At 37.3% G+C, this 11440-nt stretch overlaps 1 protein-coding gene across 1 annotated transcript; it reads right to left on the reverse strand.

Moving 5' to 3' along the window:
• Positions 1-1386: 1386 nt before the first annotated feature.
• Positions 1387-6157, reverse strand: LOC131458664 (putative C-type lectin domain family 20 member A). The gene is made up of 5 exons (XM_058627863.1): positions 6097-6157; positions 4886-5290; positions 3073-3411; positions 2903-2991; positions 1387-2275 (listed from the first exon to the last, which is right to left on the reverse strand). Exons 1-5 carry the CDS (start codon positions 6155-6157, stop codon positions 2189-2191), a joined length of 981 nt encoding a protein of 326 aa, XP_058483846.1. The 3' UTR covers positions 1387-2188.
• Between the last annotated feature and the right edge of the window lie 5283 nt (positions 6158-11440).

Raw genomic sequence — 11440 nt, forward strand, 5'->3', positions numbered from 1 at the left:
TTGTTTTAGAAGAAAAACAACACAGTGAGGTTTTGCAAGCTCTCTTAACCCTAACCCTTGTAATTGTTCCTTTGAAAATGTTCTGTTCCGACACGCGTCTAAAACTGCTCCCACACAACTGGTTCCATTTAAATACTGCACGCCAACATTTAGTCTATATCTTCAGTAAATATGTCAACTTTTTCTTTTATATAAAACAAACTATGTGATCAATGGCATTTGAATAGAAATGATGTGACTGAAAGTTGCTTGGAAGTTGTCAATGAGTTGAACTCTTACACATGAATGTAATGCCTGAATAAACCTGATATAAATCAGATATTTGATATAGTAGGAGAAACACAGGTTTTTAGCAGTGATATGATATAAAACATTCAATATACTTTTTGCTCCACTTATAGGTACAGGATGAGGGTCAGCTGCATGCACAGCAGCACTGCTGCCCCTGAACAAGCTTACCCCAGGCATGAATTTCAAATTGGAAATGGAAAACTGACAAAAAGGGGTAGAGAGAGAGAGAGAAAGAGAGAGTGTGTGAGAGAGAGAGCAAAATCCTATTCTATAATTAAATGGGGGTTTAATAATCCAAGAACTCACTTGAATATTATTTCACTTGACTTGTTCTTTACTAAATAATAATGAGGAAACAGTAACATTCATACTTTTTGTATTGTTTAAAATAATAACTGTCTCTAGTTGCCCAAAGCCAAATTAGTGTTGGATTAATAAAGTTGAATTGACTTGAAACTTCCATTTCTTTATCCCTGTTCAAATGTTAATGCTTTGCAATCATAACATTGTAAAAGCAATGCTCACAATGTGAAGGCTCTGTATGTTTATTTTAAATAGAAATCAAATAATTAGTGACTGAATGAACTCAGTCCAGTGTTTGTTTGTTTTGTGTCGTTATTGTTGTCTGTTGAAAAAGCTGCATTGCTTACATTCCTCCAGTGGCTCGTGGCAATGTTCAAAGAAGTGCTGCAATTTGAGTCCAAACTGTTCTCCTGAGGGCTGGAAAAAGAATTTCAGCAAAAAAAAAAGTGTTACTGTAAACTGATTTTTCATTGAACCAAGACCACAGCGACCCGTAATGTTATCCCTTCAAACCAAGACCAGTTTATTGAGCTACACCTTGTAATTGGGCTCCGAGGACTCAACCATGGATTTATTTCTCTTTCCTCTACTTTTAATTGGTGAAAAAACAAAGTCACACAACAAAATATTTAGGCTGCAATGCATCACACACACACACACACACACACACACACACACACACATACACCCACACGCATACACACCACCTGTATATGCAGCTTTAACTTTTGTTTTATAATGGAAGAGTGAAAGTGTCTATAGTACAAATATACAAACTATTAACTTCACTTTATTTGTATCTTTATGGTAAATATTTGAAGAGGAAGAAGAGTATGAGAGAAAAGAGGGAGGAAAATGGCCAATAAATAAATAAAGTGGTTGTTGGATGAGGCAGAAAGGTTTTTAAAGGGAAGGAAAAGGTGGAGTATACTGGGCTCAAGGGAGACAGATTTGGTTTTGTTTTCTTTTCCACTGGTCATATTTAAGATCCTTGAGATGAGATTGTCCACCATGGGTTGACCCTTAACCTCTTCTCTCTTTGTTTCTCTCTAATACATGGCAGTAAAATGAACATATACATTTATGACATGACATAATAATCAATATTTCTATTGTGTCGGTGTACAACTGTGACTATTCCATGAGTAATAAGAGCACCCGAAGAACCAGGTGTTAAGTGTAAGTAGGTGTAACACAAACACACCAAATTGACTGTGGTAGTCAAGGGGGGTTAAAGAAACCCAGAACCTACAGAAAATGACAAGGAAATTGAACCATCAATCAAACTTGTGAAAATCCATAGTGAAAATCCACAGCACTAGTGTCTCTAAACATTATAGATGTGCATGTTTCTACTGCACAAAAACCCCAGTCATTCAGCAGTTAAATGCTTCTGTTGGAGATGATAGCCTACACCTGCTTTATTTAGTCTGAGGACACAAGGTGCTCAGGAAACATCACATCATACATACTAACAACAATATTCTCTGTTATTATCTTCTATTAGCTTAACTACTCGATAAACAACACAGCAAAATCATTGGGAAGCAGTTGAATATTTTCTCGACTGCTTAGGAGGTCGAATGAAGATCACTCAGGTCTGTTGGGTTTGGTTTGAGGGTAGATTCTTCCACTGAAGCTTGAAGTCTGTCCATCCCAGGTGTGTTAGCCTTGCATGGATCTGAGGAGAAATGAAGAAATGTGCAAGCTTGTTGTCACTAGTGAAAGGTCTAATATGAACACGTGTGCACCACTAGTGGTGGAAGTTAAGGAGAATGTAGAGTGTGTATGTTGCATAGATGCCTATACGATATTATCTAATATTGTTATCAAATATAATTTAAACAAAGAGCAAGATTTCTTTGGAAAGAAAATGTGTGTGTCTTCATGGAGCTAGCAGATGCTTCCTTGTAACTAACAACTTTGGTCATTTGTTGTCATCATAAATAAAGGCTAACAATGAATCAGCTTACTCTGACTGTGGCTGGCTGGGACATAAAGTACACAATGCTGACATGTTTGGGTCGAGCACGGGCATTATTCTTCTGAGCTTTGTCAGGTAAGGGAAGAAACATGTGCGTGTCACACTCTAGTTGTAATGTGCTTGGGTCGTGAACATGGAAAACAACGACATTTGAACGCAGGATCCAGTAACAAAACATATGACTGATAACAGCACACAACCAGTCCTCCACTATAGATACTAGAGTCCTTTGGTCAGCAGCTTTTGTATAGATACAACATGGCGGCCATGAGGTTGAGATGCAGTCTGACGTAAGCTAGGCTAAAAAACTATGCGGGAAGTTACCTGCTGGAGAAACTGTTCAATAACAGCTGGATCTGTCATATTTGCATCAGTCATAATCTGCATCCCCAGCGTGGTCGTCAATCTTGTTACTGAAAAGTACACACAAACATGCACGTCGCTCATGAACTGAATCAAAAATAATGACTTATTTTTCCTCATTGAACTATCACCTTGTTGACAAATGAAAGGCTGGAGTACGGAACAGGATGTGTCCAGCCACTTATGATGAGGCCCTTCGACTCCACAGTGTCCGTTTAAGGGGAAGTGATTTGGGTCAGTGTCATCCCAGTTCTTGAAGGAACTGTTAGACCTGTCAGACCATGTCCATGGCACGCGGTACAGACCGATCCAAGCTCTCTTCCCACCGATTTTTGAAAAGACCATAGCGTTTTCAAAAGCGTTCTCAATCATAGCAAGGTCTGTGTAGTGTTCTTTGCAGTATTCCTGAGCAGAATTCCATGATTTCACGGTCGGGAAGAAATTATAGACTTTCTCACTTTGTTTTGTGACTGCAATGGACAGAAGTGAAGTCAGTGTCTTTATAATTTGTTATATTTTCTGTGCAAAAGGGCAACAATTATTACAATTTATATGACAATTTCTGGAACATGTCTAATATGATGAAAATCTAGGTCAGAAAGTGAGTCATGGTCAGTCTCCAATATAATCTATAGGAAGCAGTGTAAAATATGATGATGAATCAGCTAGATGTATACTAGAAGTAGTGGTCTATAAACTTCAATTTCTTATTTGAAGAGCCTGTCTACTGGTGAGACAATGCTAACACAAAGTTAACTTTCAGTCTATGATACTTAATGTAAAGTACATTTCTCAAAATGAGCCTTTTGTTAAGTGGCTAAGATCCATTTTTTCCTTGTGTCACCACTGGTAGGGGGTGCCATATGTAAAAATTCAATCACACTTTTCTTTTCTCACATTTAGCTCACTTTCTACACATTTGAGGTAGAAATTAAATGTTAAATCTAAATCTAAATGTTAAATCTAAAGCTATATGTTAAATTTCAATCTAAAAGCTAAATCTAAATCTAAATGCTAAATCTAAAATGTTTAGAAAATACATTTTAGATTTACCTTTTGCGCACAGACCCGCCCACAACTCTGAATGTATCCCAGAATGCATTTCGCCTGAACATAGCAGCACAGAATACAAATATAAACCTGAAATAAATATTGTTATGTGTCCTGGAACGCAGTTTTAAGATCATTTGAGGCTTGAAATTAGTCATTTAGAATTCAAAAATGTGGTCTGTGTATAAAGATATGACATATTTATAGTTTGGCAGTGACGTGGTCGGAGGTGATCAGCTCCGCCTCTGTGGACACTCGTTGATTTAGCATTTAGCATTTAGATTTGGATTTACATTTAACATTTATGTTTAGATTTAACATTTAGATTTAGATTCAAAATTCACCAATGTGAAGAAAGTGAGCTAAAAGTGATACATACGGCACCCCATACACTGGCAGCCATGTTTTCACTGCGAGTGACCATTTATTTAGACAAGCACTTTCTCCTAAAAGGGCCACACGGTGGTGTAGTGGTTAGCACTCTCGCCTTGCAGCGAGAAGACCCGGGTTCGAGCCCCGGTTGGAACAAGGGCCTTTCTGCATGGAGTTTGCATGTTCTCCCCGTGTGTGCGTGGGTTCTCTCCGGGTTCTCCGGCTTCCTCCCACAGTCGAAAAACATGCAATGTGGGGATAGGTAAAATTGGACACTCCAAATTGACCATAGGAGTGAGTGTGGGAGTGAATGGTTGTTTGTCTCTATCTGTGTGTGGCCCTGCGATGGACTGGCGAACTGTCCAGGGTGTACCCCGCCTATCGCCCGATGTAGCTGAGATTGGCACAGCACCCCCCGCGACCCTCTGGTTGAGGATGAAGCGGTAGATGATGACTGACTGACTGACTTTCTCCTAAAAATAAACATAAACAGAGCTGATGTGACCTCAAATGTCTTCTTACCTGTGTAACAAACAAAACTGTATTTGTTGGTGCAGTCAGTGTCTATCCAAGTCCCATCAGTATCCATGTTTACACAGGTTTCCTGTGCATTCCCAAAAGAGGGCTCTGAGCTAGCCCAAGCCTCAAAAGTAGTTTTGCCTGGTTCACCAGTCACTGACCATCTCCAGGAGTTGGACTTATTTCCAAGGTTTACCTTCCAGGATTTGGGGTCATCAATCAGTCCGATCCATGCATACTCATAGGGAAATGTAGGTTCTAGCATGCTTATATCATCGTAGCTTTCAAAGGTTGCCAGGTCATTGTAATGCTCTCTGCAGTAGTTCTGAGCCTGGAACCAGGTCATGGGCTGGTTTATGTAGAAGTACTTATGTTGGGGAAAATTAGAGCAGGAGCTGAGGCTCCATCCTGAGATTTGAGGACAGAAGGTATCTTTAGTGTTTCATGATTTAATAGTTACACAAATAACTGAGTTAAAAACAACAATGTGTAAGGTCCAGTGTGTAAGAATGAGTGACATCTAATGGTAACACTGCAGAAATAGCAAAATGGAGGACTCCTCCCTTCACTGCTCCCTTCCCCACATGCATCAGGCATCTATGGTGGCCTTTGCATACCAGAAAGGTATGCTTTCACAACTCTTTCACAACTCTCTGTGAATTACAGGCATATCAAGCACGAGGCATAGAAACAAATACATTATGAGGATGAGAGGGAAAAAAAGTGCATCACGGTTTGTCTGCGACCTGAGCAGGCTACACACACACAGACACACAGCTGCAGCAGCCGGAGACAGCAGCTCAGAGTGAAACTGGGTAGTATATTCTATTTTCCCAATAAATCTACTTGTAAGTTACACACTGGACCTTTAAGTTTCTAATCTCTTACAAAATATCATTAATGAAACGAGAAAATTCCGTGGCAAAATTTCGAGCGTGTCTGCTGTTCTTGCTGCCGATGTCGTCGGGTGCAGGACTTGTGCTGGTAAAGGAGTAACATTTGGTGTGGATTGAACCTTTAAAACTTAAAGTATTTAGAAAAAGTGGTATTTTCGTGGAATCACCCTTTAATCATAAGCCCCTCCCACTCCCTGTCCTCCCCTCCCCCTTTGCAAAAATCTGCATTATAAAATCTGAAAACGTGGATTGAATCTTAAAAAAATGAGGTATTTAAACAAAGTATTTTGGTGGAATCATCCTTTAAAAGGGACTGACTCATAAGCTGTGAGGCTCCAAACATGGCTGGGTTGCGATCATTTCTTCGACCGTCTCCCATTCCTGTGTATGTGGAAATGATTCACATTTTTTTGTAAAAATTTCGACATTTGACTTTTTTGACCAAATATTGACGACAAACTGTACTATACTATGGCATTTGACTGTATCACTCAAGGGCCATGGTGGCATAGTGGTTAGAAACAGTTACCTCTGTTGCCGTTGCAACATTGTGATGGGTTCGGTTTCTCCTCTGGTCGCTATTCTAGTCTATCTTGGACGACATACTATACTATGACTGTTTTGGACGACATACTATACTATGACTTTTTTGGACGACATACTATACTATTTTTGACGGACCAAAAAAGTCATAGTATAATATGTCGTCCAAAATCACTCAAAAACGTCATAGTATAGTATGTCTTCCAAAATCGGTCAAAAACGTCATAGAATAGTATGTCGTCCAAAATCACTCAAAAAAGTCATAGTATAGTATGTCGTCCAAAATCGGTCAACAACGTCATAGTATAGTATGTCGTTCAAAATCGGTCAAAAATAGTCATAGTATAGTTTGTCATCCAAAATCACTCATAAAAGTCATAGTATAGTATGTCGTCCAAAATCCGTCAAAAAAGTCATAGTATAGTGTGTCGTCCAAAATCGGTCAAAAACAGTCATAGTATAGTATGTCGTCCAAAATCGGTCAAAAAACGTCATAGTATAGTATGTCGTCCAAAATTGGTAAAAAAAAGTCATAGTATAGTATGTCGTCCAAAATCGGTCAAAGAAGTCATAGTATAGTTTGTCGTCCAAAATCGGTCAAAAAAGTCATAGTAAAGTATGTCGTCCAAAATCGGTCAAAAAAGTCATACTATATAGTATGTCTTCCAAAATCGGCCAAAAACCTCATAGTATAGTATGTCGTCCAAAATCGGTCAAAAACGTCATGGTATAGTATGTCGTCCAAAATCACTCAAAAAAGTCATAGTATAGTATGTCGTCCACAATCGTTCAAAAAAGTCATAGTATAGTATGTCTTCCAAAATCAGTCAGAATAGTCATAGTATAGTATGTCGTCCAAAATCGGCCAAAAACCTCATAGTACAGTATGTCGTCCAAAATCGGTCAAAAATAGTCATAGTATAGTATGTCGTCCAAAATCTTTCTAAAACGTCATAGTATAGTATGTCGTCCAAAATGACTCAAAAAAGTCATAGTCTAGTATGTTGTCCAAAATCGGCCAAAAACCTCATAGTTTAGTATGTCGTCCAAAATCGGTCAAAAATAGTCATAGTATAGTTTGTCGTCCAAAATCGGTCAAAAACGTCATAGTATAGTATGTCGTCCAAAATCACTCAAAAAAGTCATAGTATGTCGTCCAAAATTGGCCAAAAACCTCATAGTATAGTATGTCATCCAAAATCTGTAAAAAACGTCATAGTATAGTATGTCGTCCAAAATCGGTCAAAAAAGTCATAGTATAGTATGTCGTCCAAAATCGGTCAAAAACGTCATGGTATAGTATGTCGTCCAAAATCACTCAAAAAAGTCATAGTATAGTATGTCGTCCACAATCGTTCAAAAAAGTCATAGTATAGTATGTCTTCCAAAATCAGTCAGAATAGTCATAGTATAGTATGTCGTCCAAAATTGGCCAAAAACCTCATAGTACAGTATGTCGTCCAAAATCGGTCAAAAATAGTCATAGTATAGTATGTCGTCCAAAATCTTTCTAAAACGTCATAGTATAGTATGTCGTCCAAAATGACTCAAAAAAGTCATAGTCTAGTATGTTGTCCAAAATCGGCCAAAAACCTCATAGTTTAGTATGTCGTCCAAAATCGGTCAAAAATAGTCATAGTATAGTTTGTCGTCCAAAATCGGTCAAAAACGTCATAGTATAGTATGTCGTCCAAAATCACTCAAAAAAGTCATAGTATGTCGTCCAAAATTGGCCAAAAACCTCATAGTATAGTATGTCATCCAAAATCTGTAAAAAACGTCATAGTGTTGTATGTCGTCCAAAATCGGTCAAAAAAGTCATAGTATAGTATGTCGTCCAAAATCAGTCAAAAAAGTCATAGTATAGTATGTCGTCCAAAATCGGTCAAAAACAGTCATAGTATAGTATGTCGTCCAAAATTGGTAAAAAAAAGTCATAGTATAGTATGTCGTCCAAAATCGGTCAAAAAAGTCATAGTATAGTATGTCGTCCAAAATTGGTAAAAAAAAGTCATGGTATAGTATGTCGTCCAAAATCGGTCAAAAAAGTCATAGTATAGTATGTCGTTCCAAAATCGGTCAAAAAAGTCATAGTATAGTATGTCGTCCAAAATCGGTCAAAAACGTCATAGTATAGTATGTCGTCCAAAATTACTCAAAAAAGTCATAGTATAGTATGTCGTCCAAAATCGGTCAAAAAAGTCATAGTATAGTATGTAGTCCGAAATCGGTCAAAAACAGTCATAGTATAGTATGTCGTCCGAAATTGGTCAAAAACAGTCATAGTATAGTATGTCGTCCAAAATCCGTCAAAAAAGTCATAGTATAGTATGTCGTCCAAAATCGGTCAAAAACAGTCATAGTATAGTATGTCGTCCATAATCGGTCAAAAACGTCATAGTATAGTATGTCGTCCAAAATCGGTCAAAAAAGTCATAGTATAGTTTGTCGTCCAAAATCGGCCAAAAACCTCATAGTATAGTATGTCGTCCAAAATCGGTCAAAAACGTCATGGTATAGTATGTCGTCCAAAATCACTCAAAAAAGTCATAGTATAGTATGTCGTCCACAATCGTTCAAAAAAGTCATAGTATAGTATGTCTTCCAAAATCAGTCAGAATAGTCATAGTATAGTATGTCGTCCAAAATCGGCCAAAAACCTCATAGTACAGTATGTCGTCCAAAATCGGTCAAAAATAGTCATAGTATAGTATGTCGTCCAAAATCTTTCTAAAACGTCATAGTATAGTATGTCGTCCAAAATGACTCAAAAAAGTCATAGTCTAGTATGTTGTCCAAAATCGGCCAAAAACCTCATAGTTTAGTATGTCGTCCAAAATCGGTCAAAAATAGTCATAGTATAGTTTGTCGTCCAAAATCGGTCAAAAACGTCATAGTATAGTATGTCGTCCAAAATCACTCAAAAAAGTCATAGTATGTCGTCCAAAATTGGCCAAAAACCTCATAGTATAGTATGTCATCCAAAATCTGTAAAAAACGTCATAGTATAGTATGTCGTCCAAAATCGGTCAAAAAAGTCATAGTATAGTATGTCGTCCAAAATCAGTCAAAAAAGTCATAGTATAGTATGTCGTCCAAAATCGGTCAAAAACAGTCATAGTATAGTATGTCGTCCAAAATTGGTAAAAAAAAGTCATAGTATAGTATGTCGTCCAAAATCGGTCAAAAAAGTCATAGTATAGTATGTCGTCCAAAATTGGTAAAAAAAAGTCATGGTATAGTATGTCATCCAAAATCGGTCAAATAAGTCATAGTATAGTATGTCGTCCAAAATCGGTCAGAATAGTCGTAGTATAGTATGTCGTCCAAAATCGGTCAAAAAAGTCATAGTATAGTATGTCGTCCAAAATCGGTCAAAAACAGTCATAGTATAGTATGTCGTCCAAAATCGGTCAAAAACGTCATAGTATAGTATGTCGTCCAAAATTACTCAAAAAAGTCATAGTATAATATGTCGTCCAAAATCACCCAAAAAAATTCATAGTAAAGTATGTCGTCCAAAATGCATGCTGAAATGTTCCAACCTGGGATCGAACCTTGACTTTCTTGCTCTTAAGGTATGAGTGCTAACCACTACACTAACCACATGGATCTCCTGCTTCAGATGTCCTACTTAATGACACCAACACGTCATAGTATAGTATGTCGTCCGAAATCGGTCAAAAACGTCATAGTATAGTATGTCGTCCAAAATCGGTCAAAAACGTCATAGTAGAGTATGTCGTCCAAAATCGGTCAAAAAAGTCATAGTATAGTATGTCGTCCGAAATCGGTCAAAAACAGTCATAGTATAGTATGTCGTCCGAAATTGGTCAAAAACAGTCATAGTATAGTATGTCGTCCAAAATCGGTCAAAAAAGTCATAGTATAGTATGTCGTCCAAAATCGGTCAAAAACAGTCATAGTATAGTATGTCGTCCGAAATCGGTCAAAAACGTCATAGTATAGTATGTCGTCCAAAATCGGTCAAAAACTTCATAGTATAGTATGTCGTCCAAAATCACTCAAAAAAGTCATAGAATAGTATGTCGTCCAAAATCACTCAAAAAAGTCATGGTTTAGTATGTCGTCCAAAATCGGTCAAAAAAGTCATATTATAGTATGTCGTCCAAAATCTGTAAAAAACGTCATAGTATAGTATGTCTTCCAAAATCGGTCAGAATAGTCGTAGTATAGTATGTCGTCCTAAATCGGTCAAAAAAGTCATAGTATAGTATGTCTTCCAAAATCTGTAAAAAACGTCATAGTATAGTATGTCGTCCAAAATCTTTCTAAAACGTCATAGTATAGTATGTCGTCCAAAATTACTCAAAAAAGTCATAGTCTAGTATGTTGTCCAAAATCGGCCAAAAACCTCATAGTTTAGTATGTCGTCCAAAAGCGGTCAAAAAAGTCATAGTATAGTATGTTGTCCAAAATCGGCCAAAAACCTCATAGTTTAGTATGTCGTCCAAAAGCGGTCAAAAAAGTCATAGTATAGTATGTCGTCCAAAATCGGTCAAAAATAGTCATAGTATAGTATGTCGTCCAAAATCGGTAAAAAACGTCATAGTATAGTATGTTGTCCAAAATTACTCAAAAAAGTCATAGTATAGTATATCGTCCAAAATCACTCAAAAAAGTCATAGTATAGTATGTCGTCAAAAAATCACTCAAAAAAGTCATAGTATAGTATGTCGTCCAAAATCGGCCAAAAACCTCATAGTATATAAAGTATGTCGTCCAAAATCGTCAAAAACGTCATAGAATAGTATGTCGTTCCAAAATCGGTCAAAAAAGTCATAGTATGGTATGTCGTCCAAAATCGGTCAAAAACAGTCATAGTATAGTATGTCGTCCAAAATCGGTCAAAAACGTCATAGTATAGTATGTCGTCCAAAATTACTCAAAAAAGTCATAGTATAGTATGTCGTCCAAAATTGGTCAAAAACAGTCATAGTATAGTATGTCGTCCAAAATCGGCCAAAAACCTCATAGTATAGTATGTCGTCCAAAATCACCAAAAAAGTCATAGTATAATATGTCGTCCAAAATCACCCAAAAATATTCATAGTAAAGTATGTCGTCCAAAATGCATGCTGAAATGTTCCAACCGGGG

Source organism: Solea solea, chromosome 4 (assembly GCF_958295425.1).
Source record: "Solea solea chromosome 4, fSolSol10.1, whole genome shotgun sequence".
Taxonomy (NCBI): Eukaryota; Metazoa; Chordata; class Actinopteri; order Pleuronectiformes; family Soleidae; genus Solea; species Solea solea.